The sequence below is a fragment of the Trematomus bernacchii genome, unplaced genomic scaffold (genome assembly GCF_902827165.1).
Source record: "Trematomus bernacchii unplaced genomic scaffold, fTreBer1.1, whole genome shotgun sequence".
NCBI lineage: Eukaryota > Metazoa > Chordata > Actinopteri > Perciformes > Nototheniidae > Trematomus > Trematomus bernacchii.
The window spans coordinates 15323065-15344567 of record NW_022987689.1 but is presented as its reverse complement, the minus strand read 5'-3'; the positions used below and the strand labels follow the sequence as shown (position 1 = coordinate 15344567).

The 21503-nt window shown below is 38.8% G+C and overlaps 3 protein-coding genes across 3 annotated transcripts; 1 reads left to right on the top strand and 2 right to left on the bottom strand.

The window, feature by feature from the left end:
* Positions 1-471: 471 nt before the first annotated feature.
* On the bottom strand, positions 472-11988 carry LOC117488825 (mesoderm induction early response protein 1-like). The gene is given in 14 exon segments (XM_034137956.1): positions 472-1977; positions 1979-2109; positions 2944-3071; positions 4096-4223; positions 4496-4590; positions 5648-5729; positions 8126-8277; positions 8401-8473; positions 8987-9054; positions 9148-9277; positions 9402-9590; positions 10267-10415; positions 11134-11158; positions 11924-11988. Coding segments are annotated over 14 exon segments (1572 nt in total). The 5' UTR covers positions 11933-11988; the 3' UTR covers positions 472-1764.
* A 3223-nt stretch (positions 11989-15211) lies between these two features.
* On the top strand, positions 15212-16193 carry LOC117488824 (relaxin-3-like). Its single transcript, XM_034137955.1, has 2 exons — positions 15212-15979; positions 16065-16193. The coding sequence occupies exons 1-2, from the start codon at positions 15799-15801 to the stop codon at positions 16187-16189; spliced, it is 306 nt and encodes a 101-aa protein (XP_033993846.1). The 5' UTR covers positions 15212-15798; the 3' UTR covers positions 16190-16193.
* A 104-nt stretch (positions 16194-16297) lies between these two features.
* Positions 16298-21355, bottom strand: tctex1d1 (Tctex1 domain containing 1). Its single transcript, XM_034137953.1, has 5 exons — positions 21307-21355; positions 20874-20963; positions 19432-19523; positions 16684-16808; positions 16298-16594 (listed from the first exon to the last, which is right to left on the bottom strand). Exons 2-5 carry the CDS (start codon positions 20951-20953, stop codon positions 16391-16393), a joined length of 501 nt encoding a protein of 166 aa, XP_033993844.1. The 5' UTR covers positions 20954-20963; positions 21307-21355; the 3' UTR covers positions 16298-16390.
* Positions 21356-21503: the final 148 nt, after the last annotated feature.

The following is a 21503-nucleotide window of genomic DNA, read 5'->3' as shown; positions in this document are numbered from 1 at the left end:
CATTTGGGAGAGAGCAGGAGACCAGTGCCACCTCCTCTGCCAGTGGGTCTGGGTGTATAGGTGAAGGAATATGTCATGTTATGTTACGTTATGTTACGCTACGTATTGTTAAGTTACGTTGTGTTACGTACTCCCACAAGAATGATTGTGGCTTATCTCGGGCGGGGGTTCATTGGATTCATATTAGTCTTAATTTCAGGAATAAAGTGGAACTTTCAGTATATTTGCTAATGACAGTTCTTTAATTTTTAAATGTTATAAGTTAAATTAAATTGAGTTACACAAATAAATATTCTTCACATTCTTTTTTCCTTGTGTTGTATTCTTGAACTGCAAAACAAATCTTCCTCTTGTTTTGATACGTTGATGGTCCAATTCAACTGTGATGTTAGAAAAGGGTTTGAATTGATTCGTGAAGTGTTGCATTCTCTTTGTCTAAAGTGCCGTTTGAAAACTCACAGTACAACTCAGACTCATTAATACATTTATTAAATATAGCCGATGTTATTCCATTCATAGCCACTCTTGGAATACATTTCATTTTTATAAATGTCGTAATTTACAGAGAAAAAAAACCGCATCATTGTCAACAAAGGGAAAGAAAAGACTACATGGATCAACATTGTTGGAGACAAACTTATCTTAATTTGTGAATGTAAGCTGGAGAAAAAGTAAAACACAGAAGCATCAATCTGAACAGCTACTGTACCAAAACAAGCTCAGGTCAACCGGTGTTTCTCTGCTCTGAAGCCTCTTACCGAGGACATATTGTCTCAAAATAAGCACTTGAGTAAGTAGCGTAATCAACCTCAATGTGGGGCTTTTTTATGCACACAAATGCAACACAAATTCAAATCACACAGGAATGGGAAGTGCTGCCAAACAGGGAGGGAAAGAGGAATGGCTCTTGTTTTTTATTACATCCATCTCAGAGCGAAAGACTTCTCTTCGTGGGAGACCGGAACAAAGGAGATGAACAGACAGTTATAAAAAATGTACCAACTGCTCAAGGTAAGAAATCTATACAAACTTTACATTGAAAATCACGGACATTCCGTCTAGTAAAAACAAAGCGAAGCACTGACTATGAAAATCCAAAAATACAGCGATCTTCTAACGGGATGAGTTATAATACAGGACATCACTGATGTCAGCTGCTTTACACAAACAAACCCCGCCATCGGCTTATTTATCAGTCAAACCGCGACAGAGGCTTCAGAAGAGGAGTGAAAATGTAATTCTGCTGGGTTTCAACACCGCTCTTCGTTGATGAAGACGAGGAACATACAATCAAAGTGCAACTAAAGAGACCGCTCTCGGCCTTACTTACTCATCTCATTTTTCCTACTTTGCCTCTTTTTGGACAACTTAAGCACAGAACTGTTTAAAAAGGTGTGCTCCGTCTCATCAAATAGCTCGAACAGCGTTTACCTATCATAGTTTTCTTTTGTTAAAAAATAGAAATATCTCTTGTGTAAAAAAATATCACAGGTGATTTATTTTTCTTTGAGTACAAATAGGGGGAAAAAAGGAAATTCTTGGCAAATCTTTGTCTCCAAAAAAGTGACGATGGGTGGGAGATGGTATGTTCTAGGACATGGTGGGTGTGTGGTGCTTTGGGATGAGCTCTGCAGGCGGTCAGTACATGGAGGGTGGGGGGGCGGAGGACCAACTGCAGTTTGGTTGGCTGTGTTGTGAGTCTTTTCTCTAAGCCGGCCTCCACCTCACATTTCAGCGTCTGTAAGTCTACGTCACAGCGCTCCTTCAGTTCTCCTGTGTTCTGGAAGGCTCCACCTCACTCTGGCCCAGCGGCTCTGCCTCCGTTCTGCACCTCTTGGCCGGCCGTTCCTGCGCTGCTGCTGCCGGGTCTCGGTGGTCCAGCGGGGGCTCCAGGGAGCCGTTTTGGTCGTGGCTGGGCGCGCTGGGTTGGCTGCAGCCGTTGGAGTTGCTGTCTGAAATGGGAGGAGGAGGAGGAGGAGGGGGGGGGAGGGGGAGCCTCTGCTGCCGGGTGTGAGGGGCCGTTGGACTGAACGGACTCTGGCTTGACTTGATTCACCGGGAGGAGCGGAGCGCCGTCTACAGGGTGGACAGAATTGTGGCTGCCGATACCTGACAAAGACAAATGAAAGGTGAGTGACTTGAGATGATTCAATTGTTTGATTTGTCAATGATTGAAAACCACAAATACAATTCAAATTGTTTCCACTGTCAAAAACCCAACAGTATTTCTTAAACCTGAAAAATGTGTGATCACAGTATTATCCCGATAATTATCTAAATATGCTTAAAAGACAAGGCAATCACGTAAAGGTGGGGTAGGTAAGTTTGAGAAACCGGCTTGAGATACACTTTCTGTTATATTCCATGGAATGCTCTTAACATCCCGATAGCAATGAATATCTTAAGTGCTTTGACAAAGAATCCATAAAGAAAAGTCATCTGTGGAAGCCGTAGTACTGTAAAAAGCACGACCAATCATTTTAGCCGGCCCGGCTAAAATAACTGGATGGCCTACCTGCCTGTCAGCCTTCCATCTGTGCACAAACTTATCTCGTGCCCTCATTGGTCATGTGCGCGTTTGTGTGTGTTGGAGGAGGGGCTCTGTAAGGAAGTGGCAGATTTTCTCCAGTTGTGTATTTTCAAATTCTAGCGATCTCGAGCTGGTTTCTCCAAAATGACCTACCCCACCTTTAACAGCTCTTTTGTCAGGCAAACATTTGTATCGCATCAGTTACTGGTAAGGTATCATCTGTCAAAAGATCCCCCTTCATTAATAAAAGAGAAAGCACATTCATTTCTAAAAAGCAAAGCAACAATGAGTTAAAGCCTGAGGGGAGGATCGTGAGAGAAAATAAACATGAAATGGAATAATAATAATGAAAGTATATCATGCATAAAACATGCGTGTGCTCTTCTATCAGCACGGTGTGGTGGTCAGCTCACCGTTCTGGCTGCTGCTGTCCTCCCTCTCCGAGTGGCTGGCGCTGCTGCTGGAGGTGGTGGGGGGGGGCGACGCCGCCCTGCTGGACGTGGCGCTCTCCGTCTCGTCCAGTAATCTGTCCATGTAGTCTCTGAGGACACACAGCGGCACACACAACGTCAACTCCAGATGTGGTTTCAAACACAGGCGGGCTGTGCTGGTCTGTCAGTCTGCAGGTTATTCATCTTGAACTGGAATTGGGTAAAACATACGGAGTGCGCCCCCTAGTGTCCACCTGCATTTTGATGCTGTAGCTCAGCTGAGGCCGGCATTAGTATTAATATCTGCATCTCATCTATGAGTAGATTTCGAGGTAGAAAGAAAAAAAGTTCCTAAATGTAAATGATCAGAACAGAGTCTGTGAGGATTTGTTTATTTCTAAAGAAGTGATGAGGGTCAGAGAGGACCTTTGTTTAAGATAGTGTTGAAATGGTGAGAGGAGAGGACATTGCATATGGGCTCTACATTTTGGCTAATACAAGCTTTTTATAAACGCCAAGGATCTTAAAAAAGTATGTGTGCTTTTTGTCCCAGTCCTCTCCTATTCTATGTGTAATACAAGTCAAGATCATACGGGAGAGAAGGCAGTCGTCTTTACGGCTGATATCTCCTACACTCTGCAACTCACACCAGGAATATTGGGGGGGAATGCCTTTTTCTGTCCGTTTTTTGTCCCCATTTTCATTGTCATTTTGTGTCTCTTTCTAATCCCTTTTTATGTCTAAATTGTGTCTTGTGCATAAAGAACCAACCACCAACCAATTTTTGCTGCACGACCGAGAGCTACCCATGTAACCCATTTAAAGTAACCCATACTGTACATACATCAAATCTGCACTGCACACTCACATGTAAATATATCTTAGTTAGTTACTATAGAACTTTTTCTATTTTTGTATACAAATCTGTTGTAACTCCTGAATTTCCCGACGTGGATAAATAAAGGGTCCATCTTATCTTATCTTCACAAACATTTCACTTTTTTTATAATACTGCAATATTAGACAACAACCAACATGACCAAACACATCAACCTGAAACAGGAAACCACGATTACATTCAGAATTGACCCACAGCTGTATATATATATATATATATATACGTTTTAAACTTACGTGACACCGGGGTGAAGGTTGTATTTCCTTTTCCCAAGTCTGGTTTGCTGTGCAAAGAAATCATAACGCTCAGACTTCTTCCACATGTAATAAAAGGCCACACATTCTCCTACAGACCTAGTTCTCACCTGAAAGATTTAATTCAGCAGACATGAAATAATAATTATTACCATCGTCTGAAGAGATATGTCAGTACAATTTCAGAGAAGAGACAAATCAAATGATTGCTTTGGACGATGCCAAATGATGTACGGACACTAATACACATTTGATTTGTCTCAAAATGCAGCAAGGTTGATTCCAACCCCGAGCATGACACAGACACCGCAAACACATCAACAAATATATGACGGATTGAAAACAGAAATGGTTCATTAAGGTGCTTTTTTACACTTCTTACCTTGTTGGCCTGTACTAAATGAAAGTCTTTGCCGTAAGCTTTTAATCCTTGTTCAAAGTTTCTACATTCCTCTTCAGTCCAGACAGATAGCTCTTCTGTTACAGAAAAAAACAGAGTTAATCCTCAGTTCCTCTGCAAAATGAGGATGGTTAGTTTTCATCTTCACTAAAACAGTGACTTGCAGATATGTTGATGCACAGTTTAAACACAAAGTTCTTTAGCGGCTGAAAGTCCCATTTGATCCAGGAACAGCACACCGGGGCCCTTTCAAGTCATTTTAGATCTCTTTGTGGTACATGTTTGCCTCTTTTTGTAGACATTATGGGTCTCTGCAGTTCTTTTGTGTGTCTCTGTGGTCATGTGGTTTCTCTTTGTAGTACTTTGAAGTCTTCTTGTTGTCATTTGTGTTTTGTTGTAGTTATTTGGTGTCTTTTGGTAGGATTTCTTTGTAGTGTTATTGAGTCTCTTTGCGGTCATTTTGTGTCTCTTTGTAGTTGTGTTGGTTCAGGGGTTGTATACTGTAGTGCAGTGGTTCTCAACTGGTGGGTCGCGACCCAAAAGTGGGTCGCGGACCCGTTTCGAGTGGGTCGCGGATGTGTGAATGAAGAAAAAAAAGTTGGAAAATTTTTTTTTGATTTTTTTTTTTTTTTTTTTGGGGGGGGAAAAAGTCAAACCTTTATTTTGAAGGCCCGATTTTCTTCTCAGAGTGTACCAGAATGCGTAGTTTGTTAGTATTTCTAAAAATCTTCTGGGGGAGAATCCCCCCAGACCCCCCTGCTGGTGTTGGGTTTCAGCATGTGTGCCTTTTTATATAGTTCAGCTTTGATTCCATCATCTCATTAAACCTTTTTTAAAAGCATACTTTAGTTCTGTGAAGGGATATAAGGGATATATGCACTGTACTTCAATTTATTTTATTAATATTGTATGCTCAAAAGCGTATATATATATTACAGCACGATTTTTTGTTGAATAGATTTGAGTGCTTCAAAATGTTGGGTCGCGATGTATTGACCAAGTAAAAAGTGGGTCCCGAGGCCTGACCAGTTGAGAACCACTGCTGTAGTGGTCTACCAACCAAGGAACCATGTTGCATGAGAGAAGAGTGAAGCTCAATATGTGAATGGCATTGAGGCGTGATAGTGTACTTACCTCTAGCTGCTTTTACATTAAACCGTAGTCTTCTTAAAGCTTCCTCTGTGTCAAAGTCACATTTCACTAGTTCATACAACGCCTGCAGGGAAACAAACGAGCTAACGTTAGCCATGCAAAGAGCAAAAGACAGCATGATCAAAACCTCTTTAATGTTGTGTGACAGTTTTCTTATAAGGAAACAAACCCATGAAAAGACCAACAACATATGAGTCAGTCTCTCAACACTTTCCTATTTCCCCTCCTGGTCCGTAGCCCCGAGCACATTCTTTCCTACTCCAGGTGTAAATCTTTAAAGGTAGCTTGAAAATATAAAGTATAGGCTTAGTACATCATTACAGCAGCTAGGCGAGGAGTCTTTAGCCAACATGACTCGTATGGAAAATACAAATAAAATATTTCATAAACTTCATTGGGCATGAACGAGTGCAGAAGTGCGGCTCACTGATGTGTTTTTGGACGACAATGAAGATCTACGTCGAAGATAAATAAGTAGCGTGTAGTCATCCAAAGGAAATGATGTATATAAATTGTTAGGGCTGCTCAATTCATCGTATTTCAATCGCAATTACGATTTTGGCTTGCAACGATTATGAAAACAACATAATCGAAATAAAACGATTATTTATTTTAATTTTTTTTTTATTGGTTTTTCAGTTGAATTATACTTAAAGTTCAGGGTAATCAACTGTTAAAAACATACTGTTCACATTTTTTTTTTTCAATAAATGGATGTTTTCAAAGTAAATGGATAATCGTTTTTAATAATCGTGATATCAATTATTGACCCAAATAATCGAGATTATGATTTTTGCCATAATGAGCAGCCCTATAAATTGTATCTACTCTTAAACTAACCAATGGGTCGTGGTGAGGATATCTCTGATTTACAAAATCAACCACACTCTACCTGGATGCCGACATGAATTATACATAGACAGCTTTTTAGCAACATGTTAAATCATTTTCTACCTAATTATGTAATACTGAAATGATAACAGCCTCATAGGTGAACAGCATGCACGGATCATGAATGGTCCATTAATGATTTCCAAAAATGTTGAAGCTGTCGAGGGGATGAGCAAGTAGCTACATTTCAACAAAAAAAATGAGGCTGTTATAGGACTAGATATGCCAAATCTGATATGATCACACTCAGAGCATATCAAGCTGTTTTAACACCAGCACCCAACCGACCAATAAAGAGAGCCAATCCAAAGTGCCCAAAATGTTAAAATCCAACCGAATCCAACCCACATAATACATGTAATGTTATGCATTAAAGAAGCCAATTGTCAGGACTGAGAACTAGAAGAAGAGACACTGAGACCCCATTTACACGGGAACGCAAACGAACCGAATACGATATCAAAAAAGTATTCCGTTCACACGAGACCGCTCGAAAGCGCTGTAGTACATATGCCGGGCCTGTAAGTGGCGCTGTACTTCCGCACGAGACCGCTCGAAAGCGCTGTGGTACATATGCCAGGCCTGTAAGTGGCGCTGTACTTCCGCCACAAAATACACCAAAAGCAGCGAAGAAGACCCCCGAGCATGGTTGCCATGGTTGCCTGGTTGCCCTTCTGTTTATTCTCCGCAGTGGATTTAGCAACATGTAGTTCATGTAGTTCTCCATGTCCACTTGTTGCTGATGGTTGTGGTAGAGGAGCTGTAGATGTTGCACTAACATCTGTAGCATGGTCAGTAGCAGTAGCTACTGACCATACTACAGCAGTGAGCAGCAGAGGTGGGGAGAGGCGGGGCTATGGCTTCATCGTTATCAGGAAAATGATCGTATAGGACGTACACAGGGAGCCGTTTGGCCCCCCAGAGCGTTCCGTCCGCAGATCTATCCACCTTGGGACCAGTTATCGTTTTAGGGGTCCGTTTCCGCGTTTCCGTTACGGCCTCGTGTGAACGAACGGGCTATACGTGAGAGAAAAGTAGCGGATACAACCGTTTTCGTTCCCGTGTAAACAGCACATGAGAGCTGCAGGGCTCACTCTCTGTATGTCAGGGTATTAACACCTTCTTAAACAGCTAATTCAAAGACTTTCCAGGCCAAATTCTCACAAATTCAAGAACCCAACATAATATATATATAATATAGTTTGAGACACGGATCAAAGTTATTAACCGTTAGAACAAATCCTTTTCAGAATGAGAACTAACACACTTTACTTCTCACAGACTAAGATAAAAAAGAGAGGCTTAAATGAGTGAGCACTTCTAAATTGTGCTGCTGTGTAAAAGTAAAGGAAGACTCTCTTACACAGCACATGAAAAAAGACAAGAGAGAATTTGGAGGAACAAGAGCATATCGATAAACCAACCAAAAGGTGTCAGCTCTATAAATAACATATATCACGTTTTGAATATACAGACAATAGCAGAATCACTTTGCAGTTTTGGTCTTTTCATGGGATTTGTTCAAAGGAAGACAGATATAGACTTTGTCACATGCTTCAGATGCATCACCTGTTCGTTGTCTTTGATGTGGCTTCCCTCTGGGATGGCGTCCACTCCCTTCTCCTCTCCCGTCCGCCGCGACGCCTCCGTCAAGAACTCCACCACTTCGCCTTCAGGAAGACACTCGGGGTTCCACAGCAGCTGGTCATCGTTTTCATAAACTGGAGGGTGAATTTATGGAAAGCTGTCAATGCAATGTCAACATTTTGTCTACTTCCTGTACAGCCGAAGTTCTTTTAGACCCAAGAGAGTCTGCAGATGTTGATAACAAACATCAAGTTTACCTTTTTCATTGTCTTTGTATTTAGACAGGCCAACAGGAGTTTCTGCCTGATACATGGAACCCACCATGATCTCCTGTTGGGAATAAACACATATTAGACAGGCTGACAATTACTTACATCATTTACTACAAATATAACCGGAAAAGTATACTCTGTTTCAGAAGTGAATTAGTATTTCTGCTTAGTGGAGTTTTCCCTTTCCTGTAGTGTGTTTGAAAGGTTTTTGTGCATGTAAATCCCAAAGTTCCCTCCAGAGGGAAATCGTTAGTAAATTGGCCTCACATTGGAAAACGACAAATTTGTAATGCTCCCACATAATATAATAATCTTCTAAAGAGTCATTGTGCCTACTGAGAACATTAACATGTGATACTTGAAGTACATTGAGCTTTAGAAAACGTAATAACTTAACATTTTCAACTCAGGACGTTTACTTGAAATTGAGTATTTTGAGATCATGGTATTTGCTATTTTACTTAATTAAACCATCTTTCTTATCCGGTATATTTCATTTTTTTGGTGTAGTTTAAATTAAGCCGTAATTGAACCTGTATCACACTCTGAAAAATAAAAACATCTCACATACCTTTTTCCAGTCTTCCGATGGAACATAGTCCTCATCTTCATCTGACTCATCCTCTGCATCATTATTACCTGAGGCACAATGTGATATCCGTTTAACCAGCTAAATCTCAACCAAAGAAAGAAAGAAAAAGATGAAGAGAAGACGATGAAGATGGCACGTACTTTCAAAATATTTCAGTTTCTGGGGTCGAATGAGTTCTGCTGTGCCCAGCGTCCTGACTGGTCGCGTGCGGACTTCAGATGTTATCTGGGACTCATCCCCCTGTCCCGATGACATCTTACCTCCATCACCCTGTAGAAACATACACATGTAGTTGCCAACAATACTGAAAATACAAAAACAGTCAACACAGCAAAATATTTAAAATGTATGGGAATGATATAATTGAAAAGATGCTCAAGACAAACAGACGTACTTCATTTATTTTTAACTCGCCGGTGCTTCTACTGCTTTCATCGTTGTCTAGGTCTTCTTCCTCATCCTCTTCGTCATCGTCATCTTCCTCCTCAGGCTCTTCGTCTTCGTCATCATCATCCTCATCTGCGGGCGAGCCGCCCCCATAACCATAGAGACTCAGCAGCTGGTCAATGGGCATGTCTCCTTCCTGTTGGCAGAAAGGTCACATTGTAAATTAAAATAAAGTTACAACTAATAATTTGATGAGTAAACAAATCACTGTGGTCTAATTGGATATTAAAAAAAGGCCCTATTATGCTTTTGGGGTTTTCCTTTCATGTAGTGTGTTATAAAGGTTTTAGTGCATGTAAATAGTCTACAAAAGGCTACAATCCCTGTGTTCCCTCCAGAGGGAGTTTCTCTCCAAAACAAAACGCCTCTATTGGACTTATTTGTTTACTTCCATAACATAGTGACATCAATATGTAACATCCGCGCTTCTATTGGCTAGCGCTCCAACACATTTTACGTGATAGACTTAGGTCAGGGACATTGCAAAGCGCTTGACCAATCACAACAGAGTCACCCAGCTAACCAATCAGAGCAGACTGGGCTCTGGTTTCAGACAGAGGGTGAAAAGAGGTGCTGCAGCACAGGCAGTATGAGAAAAATAAAGAGCTCTTTGAACATTAAAGCATGGAGACATGTCACAGTAGAGGTTAAGCATACAAATATGAACCTGAAAATGAGCAGAATATGTCCTCCTTGAAATTTCAGGATTGGGGGCTAAGTAAAATTGTCAAGAGCATACTGAACCTCACAGCATTTTATTGTTTTTCGGACAGGGCTGAAAAAAAGGAATACAAGTTGAGCCTGAAACTCACGCGTGCGAGATCCTCGATCTCGTTGGCGTTGGTCTCATCTGACGTCTCCATCGATTCTTCTTCCTCCAGGGTGCGTTCATCATCAAAGTCATGGACGAGCATGTCTGCTGATGGGTCGAAATCATGGTCAGCGGCGACTGCTGAGCCTCCTACACAAGGATACACAAAAATTAAAAGCAATATTGCAAAAGGTGACAGCAAATATGACGGAATTGGACATTTACTTGTGCAAATGTATCACTGTTTACTTTTGTTTGAATATATGTATATGTACATAACAGATGTGTTAAGGCATAGGGTTGTGAATACAGATCAAATCTTTGCATGCAATAAACTACTGGAAATATTCATTTTCTTATTTGATAACTGTAAACATTCAGCAACAGATATTTACATATACACATATTGCAAATTGTCTATAGTTTTTTTCCAGTGAAATCCAGTGAAAAATAAGCAATTCGTAAGAACCTTAGAAAACTGATGCAGGGTATAAACGCTATGACCATTTATTTGATAGTATGCATATTGTGAAATATTAACATAGGTTTGCAAAATAAGATTTTTTTTTTAATAATCATGATTTAAAATGTGTTTTATCATTGTTTACAAACAATTTTGGCAACAAAAACAATAATCAACCTATTTTTAGAAGTCGTTAATAACATAAATAAATAATAAATTAATGATATTACAGAGCTCATTAATTCTTCAACAATCAATACATTTTGGATAATGGCAAGTTCTAATTCTGAGTTTGACCAACATTTTATTTTTTAAGAATCCTATTGAACACGTACTATTAGGTGCACACTAACAACACTAACAACAACAACAACAACAACAACAAAAGGCTCCAACTTTATGTACCTGGGCTCGAATTCCCGAGGGAGGGCTGGAAAACAAAAAACATAAATAAAGTTAAAAGACAGCTTCAAAATATCTTACGTTTTCCTATAACATTACAATTGCACAGGGCTTAGCGCTGTTGATAACTGGAGCAAGTTACTCTGACACACAGAGCCAGATGTGAGTAAAGAAAAAGCGCGCTCGACCCTGTGCCCTGAATGCAGTTCACTGAGAAAAGAAACAAAGAAAACTGTCACCACTTCCTGTGGGAAAATATGTGCAGCATCTCGATATTACACCAGGTACAGTGGTGCTCATCACCTGCATTCAACCACAGTTAGCTTAACAGACCGGCGCTTACTGTGTTAATGTACTTACTGGGTAACTCACATACAAATAGAAAGCTAAATCTCCTTCAAACGTTAAGCTAACGCGTCCAAGTTACGCTTGGTATCAACTGCCTGTGAATAGTGACCGGGAAAAGATACATAAAACACCTCCAAACACCAAGCTGCTGCTACATATCTAATGAAAAGCGTTAAAGTGTATAGTTCAGTATTCTTAAACAAAACCGAGGAGTAACATCGCTAATGCCGCAGCTACCTTCAGGCTAGCGCAGCTAACGTTAGCTACATCCGAAGTTTACTAAACATCATTCTGTGAAGAAATTGCCAAAATATAGCAACGCAAACATGTGCTTCTTAATTTCGTGTATTAAAGCTACATCACGCAAACTATGAACACGTTCGATTGAACCGACTATTTTGCAGGATACATTTATTTTTCCCGAATATTTATTTCACTTTCTTACCTCCGCCATGTTTGCAATCCTGCAGGGTCACGTCAGGGGTTAGCGGCGGTCCCCGGATGTAGAGCCCCGCCCACCTGCAGTATTAACACCAGAATGCTCCTAAACGCGGATGATGCAGGGACATGATGTGGTGGGTCAGTGTATGTTTTGGTGATTGGATTTTCTTTCCAAATTGATTGGATTTTCTTTTCACAAAATGATATTAAAAAAACAAAAAAATTATATTTGATTTTCGTTTTAAAATTGAAGAAATAAACTTGAAATACAAGGCTTTGTTCTTTATCATGGTCAAAAAGGTATTAACTAAACTTTAAAAACGGGATGATTTTCATGTTCTACCTCTCAAAACAAAATATAAAATCACTAGAAAACAGAAACGAAAAAACGCCCGTTGTTTCATATTCTGCTACCGGAAGTTGCTGTTTACAAAATAAGAGCGCAGATCAGTACGGTCCTGTGTCGGCCGTGAAACACTGCGGTCAACTCAGCCGTCTCTCGCGTTTGCTTGTTCAAATCAGCAGCTCTTAATTTACGGTAATCGCTGTGAAGCGGCACTGACGCTTTGATGAGTGATAAACATTTTTTTTTTACCATTAGTTTTTTTAAGGAAATTGATACTGTTGGATTCAGTAGTAGTACGCCTACTAGCAATACAATGAAGTACTTTTACTGTTTAATCTTTTAGTAATAGGCCTACTCTGTCAAAGTCCCCTACTGAGAACAAAATCAAGCCACTTCTGCTAAATTTGATGAGCGATACAAATATATTTTGCCACAAGCTCTTAATGATATTGTTTGACTCAGTACTAATTAAACTACTACCACAACTATGAAGTATAGCCTACTTTTACTATGTATTTTTTCAGTAATACTCCTCCCCCTCCTGAGTACAAGAATGCATTTTTCCCTGCGATTTTTGATGAGCACCCCTTTGGCTGCAAAACAGGCATTGTTACTGTATGTTTTTGGATAAATTACACAATAAATGGCCCAGAATTGTACTTTATAAACTGTGAATCTTGTGGTGCTTGAACAAATACACACTGGCTAAGCCAAAGGTGATATAGGCTTTTTTTGTGCAATATTTATTAAAATATCACCAGTTATCCTAATAAATCACTATCTGAGGATAATACAAGCAAACATAAAACGTTCCTTATCTAGAGAGCCATTGAAACCCATGAAGAATTGATCCTCCCGCAAATCTTTTCATCTGCTATATTAATAAAGTTTCCACGTATTTTCACGCAACTTTCTGTACAGAATATTATAAAACAATTATTCGTTATATTTTAAAAGTGTTGCTAAAGACTACATCAATAATATACTGTATATCTATAGATATAAACTTAACACAAAAAGTAAGTGAAATTTGTGTTTGGTAGATTATTTCTTTGTTGTAACAATGCTTCTAGTTGGAAAGCCTGTTTATTTACCTTTCAAATGGTGCCACATTTGTGAGGAACATGCATTTGTGGGATGAGCAGCAGAGCTGAGTATGTGGGGTGTGCCCATGACAAATGTGACAAATCTCATCCAAGACTGTCTTTAAAAAAAAAGCCAGTCTCCTCATATGTATTATAAGGAAGAGAACTCATTTTCTGTGTTTTTCTCATGAAAAACAACAGTGATTTCATGTATTCAAAATGGCATTTAAAGGGTTGAGTCCTGAAAATTATAAAATATTTGGTATTTTTGATTAGGGCTGAAGTTGCTTTAAAGATTGATCTCAAAAAAGTAGTGAAAAAATATTTTAATATAATGTTTTTATCAAAATGTTTGGCAGTGGACATTTTTGTCCCGAATGGTCAATTAGGGCAGTCAATGTTGTACACAGTGAATTATAGACCCATTAGAAAAATTGGGATTCTAAAATATATCGAGAAAATAGCCTAGTTACAAAAAATCATGCCTTTTCAAATGAAAAGTGAAAAATTACCCATTTGGACAAAAATGGCCAGAGTGATACCGGAGGGTTAAATATATTGTTTTATCAAGGGCTGATTTGACCACGGAACCCCGAATCACGGCCAACACAGGACTGATCTGCGCTCTTATTTTGTGAGACAACTTCCGGTAGCAAAATATGAAAATACTGGGTTTTTTTCGTTTCTGTTCACCAGTGGCTTTATTTTTAGTTTTGAGAAGTAGAAAATTAAAATCATCCCGTTTTTTAAGTTCAGTTAATCCCTTCTTGACTATGATAAAGAAAAACGCCTTGTATTTCAATTTTATTTTTTCAATTTTAAAACGAAAAATATCCAGTCGTTTTTTAATATCATTTTGAGAAAAGAAAATTCAATGACCAAAACATACACTGACCGTGGTGTTATGGCATTATGTTATATTATTTCAGCAAAACAACTACAAAACATGTACATAAAGGCATGCACTGTGTCTCTAACTGTACCTTAAAAAGCTGTAATGTAAATCAATTAAATGCATTATAGATAGATATAGAATCGGAGGGATGAAAGCCTCTTTAATAGTCACACATGCAGAGCACACAGCACACAGTGAAATTTGGCCTCTGCATTTAACCCATCCTAATACTAGGAGTAGTAGCAGTGGGCAGCTATTGCACAGCGCCCGGGGAGCAATGGGAGTGGGGGGGGAAGGGGGTTGTCTGGTACCTTGCTCAAGGGCACCACGGCAGGGCCCAGGAGGTGAACTGGGACCTCTCCAAGTAGCAGTCCACACTCCATATTTAGGTCTGTTCGGGGACTTGAACCGGCGACCCTACGGCTCACAGTCCAAGCCCCTACCATGCATTTAAGTCAGGTATTTTATAACAGAAACAACTTTTTATTTAGACTTTTCTGTTCTTATTTTGTTTTGTTTGTAATAAACAACAGTTTGTTGGTCTGTTTGGTGTTTAATATTACTCGACTCCAACTTTAAAGAATTTAAATATACGTATTTCCCCTTTTTTATTTAGTCTTGGGTTGCCCAAGGGAAGTTTGCTCCCCATTAAGATTGATTATTTATTCAAAATATTTATTAATTATTATTTTGCCTAAAAAACTAGAAAACAACTCCCAAAAAAGAATTTCATCTAAATGCCAAGCCTATGACAATTTGTGTTTCCAGAAAGACTTATCATTCACCACAGCAAAACTATTCAAAAGCTCTATACTGTATATTCATAAATCCTGGCGAAACTGAAAAATGACCACCATGAAACAATTCAAGCAACTGCAATTACAAATTAAACTTTATCCCTGCTAACTTTCTGTTTTATTTATTTATTTGGTATTTAATTGGGTGGGGGGGGGGGGTTACATTTTACACATGTCCTTTTCGGGAAGAAAGAAATGCCAATACAAATATTTCTAAAACGTAAAAAACTTAATTCAAGACACATTTATAATACAAACTGTGTTTTTTATGTTGGTTAGGCTTAGCCACACCATTGCTATTTAAACATGGGCAGGTAAACACTATTTTAAGGTAATATTTATTCCATGACACAGTTCAATTTGACAACAAATGTCCCAGCTAATGCAAAGGTCTCTGCCTTGAATCACTGATTTATGTCCATGATAGCGGCCCACTCTCCACTATGTTGCTATGTAGAGAGCCATCATCTCAGTTTGTTCGGGGACAGATATCTCAAGCCATCCATTAGGAAACACTTTGCTAAATCCATGGCAATAAAAAGGGACATAAAAGAGCAATTCATTCTCGTTAACATTTAAGAAAACATCCTTAATCAGTGACAATGGCTTAGATTCCCACACATATCCCTAAATGACCAGGTGGACATCCGTTGTTGAAGCGCATGATGGTAACCAGAGATAGGAAGATGTGTGACGTCACAGTAGACTCTGTATAAAAAGGGTTGATCTGGATCAGGTTTTCTGAAAAGAAACAACATGAGATCTGTACTCCTGCTTGCGTTGCTGCTGTGCACGGTGTGTGTGGCGCATGTTCAGACGCAGGACAACAAAAACACACTGAGGCTGTGTGGCCGGGCGTTAATGCGGGCAGTGGTGTACACCTGCGGAGGATCCAGGTGGAGAAGAGTGACGGGGGGAGAGGAGACTTTGCAAGACGGTGAGTGAACAGTCACTTATATTTCTCTTTGTAGCATTGGGGTTCATTTCAAATAATTGACAGAATGGTTTATGTCTGTTTGCAGGTCGCAGAGAGCCAGAACTGAAGAGGACAGATAATGACCGTCAGTGGCGGGACCTAAACCAGGCGCTAATAACAGTGTGCTGCCAAGTAGGCTGTCGAAAGAGTGACCTCTCCATGCTCTGCTAGAGGACAACATCCCAAAAATCATCAAAACATTAAAATAAAATCTTCAGAACATAATGTAATTTCACTTTCCATGCTACCAATAATAAAAAACACCATGATTTTGCTTACAAATTCTTGTTTACCATTTGATACTTGGCAAAATATACTCTTTAACAGCAGAAATATTTTAGGATTTTGTTGATCAGTCTTTGTGTGTATGGTTTACTCATAGTAAACAGCGTAGACAGTGGCCACGCCGTACAGAGAGCTGTTTTTGAAGGAGAAGGAGGCGAAGGTGTCATTAGCGGCGTCCCATAGACAGCGGCTGCTGATCTGCATGCTCTGTCCCGTGAGCTGGCCGATGTGGACCAGGACCACGATCTTATATCTGGGAATCATGAGTTCCTTCACACGGGCTCTGATCACCTGGAGGGGGAAAGCCAAGCAAGGGAACTGATAGAAAACAAGTTCCAAGGGTTCAAAAGGTGTTGCATTTGTTTTTCTGTTTTATTTACCTCGCATATTGTTTTTGTCATTTTCTGAGACCATTCTCCTTCGTATTTCTCCTCCTGGAGGTAACTGGTCAGTACGTCCTTCAGTATGTCTGTGACAGCAGGGACAGGCATGCGTTTATTTGGTCCTGTAGTGAGAAAAACACAGAGACGATAATCCAACTGCAATATCTTTGGTTAGTAAATCATATTGTGAAGCAATATCATTTGAAATTTCAATGAATATTGGGTCAAAATGTCTAATGCTAAACCTGTTTCTGGTCTAGTTAGGCTTCCATCCCTTACCAATTAGAGGTGTTACAACATGTATAGCCTATATCGCTATTTAACATTATAACAAAAATGTATCTTAATCTTTTTTTCTTCATTTTGTCTACTTTTAATTAAGAAAACGACTTAAATGAATTAGTGTGTGGTGCTCTAGGGGGGAAGGAGACAAAGTGAGAAAAAAAAATGATTTGAGAGGCGCTAGAAAATTAATACTATATATAATATTATTGTCAGTTGTATGCATCACACAAACATTGTGATTTTTTAAAAACAGATTAAAAAAGTAGGCCTAGTGTAATTTTTATTTAGTAAGGGTTTATTTATGTTTTGTTTATTTAGGATACTTTCATATATTTTTTACATAAAAATTCCAAAGTTTGGTTATTCTTTAGAATTAGAAGGCCATTGCTCTTTAAAATGATGCTGTAATATTATCACTATCATATCAGTGGCATAAATCTCCTCTAAAACAACACAATGTCATAATGTAGTTTAGAGCAGGGGTGTCAAACTCAAGGCCCGGGGGCCAAATATGGCCCGTGACTTCATTTTATGTGGCCCCACAAGAGTTTGCAAAGAATATAATATGTTTATTATACAGTTACATTGCGATTTACAGAAGCAAGTTGCCCATAAACTACATGTCCCACAATGCATCTCAAATTTGAATCAGAATTTGACTTTTTTTCTTCTAAATATGTCTTTTTTTAATTTTGACTTTTTTTCCAGAATTTGGCTTTTCTTTTTAAATCATTTTGTGACATTCTCACTGAAGAGACTTGCAATTATTTTCCCTAGACTTCTGCTTTCAGACGTAGTTAATTATGAAGTTATTACCCTATCCGATAATAATCCAATGCAGAGGCAATGATGTAATATAATACATTATTTCATATATATTAAATATTTATATATTTTTATATAGTCTTAAAGTTACAACCGGCCCTTTGAGTGCAACCATAATGCGAATGTGGCCCGTGATGAAATTGAGTTTGACACCCCTGGTTTAGAGCATTATTTAATGGACAAAATATAGTCCATAAAACGTAAATGTGACAGTATACATCTCAGTGATGCATGTGTAAACCCATGGGCGTAGGAAGCATCCTGAATGTGGGGGGGACATTTTTAACGGGGGGTGTGGGGGCGAAAAAATATATAGATTTCCTGTATTCTGGTGCATTTTAACAGGTGGTTTGATACTTGTATGTGGCTATACTAGCATGAGGAAAATGATGGGTACATTTTGTAATTTCATCCAGTAGTAAAGAAAGGAAACATATTTGATTATTAATTCAGAGCTGTCTTTGAATGAATAAAAAGCAGTTTAAATGCCCATTTTTTGTACATTTATATACAACAATAAATATTTGAGTGCATTGAGAGATATTGTTGTGGAGAGTCATTTATATATAAATCGCAAAATACATTTGTGAATCCTTCTGTGAGCATTTATTAATATTGAGACTGATCTGACTCCATACAGATGTTAAGTTCAAATAAATGTTGCTCTTCTGTCTATATTGGTCATATGATGCCCCTTGACTGAAATGTTTCCTGTTCAATATCCCCACTGATTTCCTTAAAATCCTGGGATGAGAGTCCACATCACAATTTACTCTCAACTGTCATTTCCCTTTCATCACTCACCTCAGCAATGGACCTCTCTCTCTGTCCCTGTATTCTGCCTCTGACTCACTCTCAAGTGCCTAGATGTCAAGAGAGGTGGTGAAGTGATAATTATTTATTGAGCAGTATACTCTTTCACATTGAATCATAACAAGTCATACTGAATGTAAATACAACTGACTCTAAAGTAAGTCCCAGTCTGTGACATTGGACATTTTGAAGACTCAAAGTCCCAAGCAGTAGGTATCTCTCTACCATGACATAAAGACGAAACTCCTCTCCAGAAGTGAGACGCCGCCATCACTGTTAACTGCTACCAGCTGATGACTTACTTTCCTCTTCTTTGAAAAAAATGTTCTTATGCCCATGTTGTCTGGGGGAGAAAACATATCAAACCAAGAGATCGTCAGCTTTGATTTTCGCTGTATTAACCATTTCCCGAACATTTGGTGTGTGTGCCTTACCTCCGCTACCGGCATCGCTTCATACAACAGATCTGAGCTGTCCAACTATGACAACACTCCTTGAACATGCGCGCGCTATGTGAGAATCTGCCTTGGTACAAAGTAGCAGTGAAAACATGGTACGGAGTTTCATTGATTTGGGCATTCTCTCAATAAGCAAGTGGAATGGATTTAATTTGATAGTAAAGCACTGACACAGCGCTCTACAAAGTGCGGCGAGTGGATAGACCGATTCACGGACTTTCCGCATAGTAAAAGTGGGGGGTCTAAACTAATCATTTGAAAAAGTGGGGGGGACTTGTCCCACCCTCATATAATGGCTGCGACGCCCATGTGTAAACCAGAAACATGTATAGCATGTGTGTCAAACAAGTAAATATGACCTCACCCAGCTGGTAGGTGTTCTCCGTTGTTATGGCCATCCGAGCGTTGTCATCATGGTGTGCGAGTTCATCAATGTACGACACGGTGCTTATAGAGCTGGAAGACAGGATCAGATTCAGGAACATTAACAGGGTATGTGGTTCCTGATCTCTGGAATTATTGAAAAAGAGCTGAGAGGAACTTCTCAACCAGAAAGGATACACACGTATTGGGAATGCTTTTTATATATCAGTTAAAACCAGTGTTCGAAGAAATATGTCAATCTTATATTCAAGTTCAAATAGAAATGACAACTAAGTATGATTTCTATGTTACAATTACATATCTGTATTCAAAGTATTACTTAAATGAAATAGTACAAAATATTTTTGAATAAAAATACACTTTACGTCTCAAAAGTTATTATTCTTTATCATTATGCAGAATAACCAATTGTAGCATGTTATACGTTATCTTTCTTTTATTTTGCATTCATGTGTTTGTTGCTGCATGTGAATTGAATGCAGGTATAACTTAGGTCTAATTTATGTGTTGATTATATTCCATATCATTAATTTAAATGTGCAAAGTAACTAAAGGTATTAGATAAATCTAGTGGAGTGAAAAGTACTACAGTATATTATCTCTGAGATGTAATGGGGTAGAACAGGGGTGTCAAACTCAAGGCCCGGGGGCCAAATCCGGCCCGCAACTTCATTTTATGTGGCCCGCAAGAGCTTGCAAAGAATATAATACGCTTATTATACGGTTACATGCTACTTTACAGTATATCTATATATGTTCATTTTAATTAATTTCTTATTTTATAGTTATTTCTTATTTATTTTTTTTATCTTTGATTTATCCTTAATTTTATTAATCTGTGTGAATCTGTGCTGTCCTGTTTTTCAATCTTACCCTGTTGCTGTTAAACTACTGAATTTCCCCACAGGGATTAATAAAGGTCCATCTTATCTTATCTTATTTTACAGAAGCATGTTGCCCATAAACTATATGTCCCACAATGCATCTCATTTTGTGACATGCACACTGAAGAGACTTGCAATTATTTACCCTAGACTTCTGCTTTCAGACATAGTTAATTATGAAGTTATTACCCTATCCAATACAAATCCAATGCAGAGGCAATAATATAATATAATACATTATTTCATATATATTATGTATTTATATATGTATATTTATATAGTTACAACCGGCCCCTTGAGTGCAACCATAATGCTAATGTAGCGCACGATCAAATTGAGTTGGACACCCCTGGGGTAGAAGTATAAAGTAGCAGGAAATGGAAATACTCAAGTTCTGTTCAAGTAAATCTAAATTGTACTTAAGTACCTGAGTAAATGTACTTGGTTACTTACTATCGGACCAAATAATAAACACGACTGACGAAAATGCAATAATATTAAAGTTGGATATCTGCCCACGTGATTACAGAGCACTCACTCCTTGGTCCTGCCTGTGGCCTCCTTGCCTCGGGCTCCATGTCCTCTCCTCTGGGACTTGTCTTTAAACACCTCATACATGACAGCTTGTCTTCACAGGACGACAACAAAAACATACTGACGTTAGCTCAGTTATACATATACAGTGGTATTGTTAAACATAAGCTAAATTCAACACTTGAGGGCGAGTATTAAATACATAGGCTATTGTCAAAATGAAAACTCGTAAAGCATTTAACGCTAACACTTTGAAACAGTGCTATGCGCTAGCTCTTCAGGGTACGTAAACATGCTACCAAGGCTGTTTGTAGTTGGCTTGTTTGTTAACCCATTATTACTTTTATCTAACTTTGGAAAACAGTATAGTTTACAGAATATTTGGTGTCAAATAGGACACAAATAAATATAACCAAAGCGTTGTAACAGGTTATTACCGATTTCAGGAACTCTTGAAGCAGAAGTAGTTAGTCCTTTAGAGCTTGGTGTCGTCATAGCAACCAAGTACCATCAGTCAGTGGGCGGGACTTCCTGCTGCCGATCTGCTCTAAAGATGTACATTTTGTTTTTGTGTATCGACGATAAAATGACTATTGTGCTGATACATCATTCTACAAACTGCTAAATGTTGTTG

Coding starts and splice junctions, on each gene's coding strand:
- LOC117488824 (XM_034137955.1), top strand. CDS start 15,799: ATGAGATCTGTACTCCTGCTTGCGTTGCTGCTGTGCACGGTGTGTGTG. Junction 15,980..16,064: donor AGAGGAGACTTTGCAAGACG/GTGAGTGAACAG, acceptor GTCTGTTTGCAG/GTCGCAGAGAGCCAGAACTG.
- tctex1d1 (XM_034137953.1), bottom strand. CDS start 20,953: ATGTATGAGGTGTTTAAAGACAAGTCCCAGAGGAGAGGACATGGAGCC. Junction 19,524..20,873: donor GCCACAGGCAGGACCAAGGA/GTGAGTGCTCTG, acceptor CCTGTCTTCCAG/CTCTATAAGCACCGTGTCGT. Junction 16,809..19,431: donor GGAGAACACCTACCAGCTGG/GTGAGGTCATAT, acceptor TTCTCACTACAG/GACCAAATAAACGCATGCCT.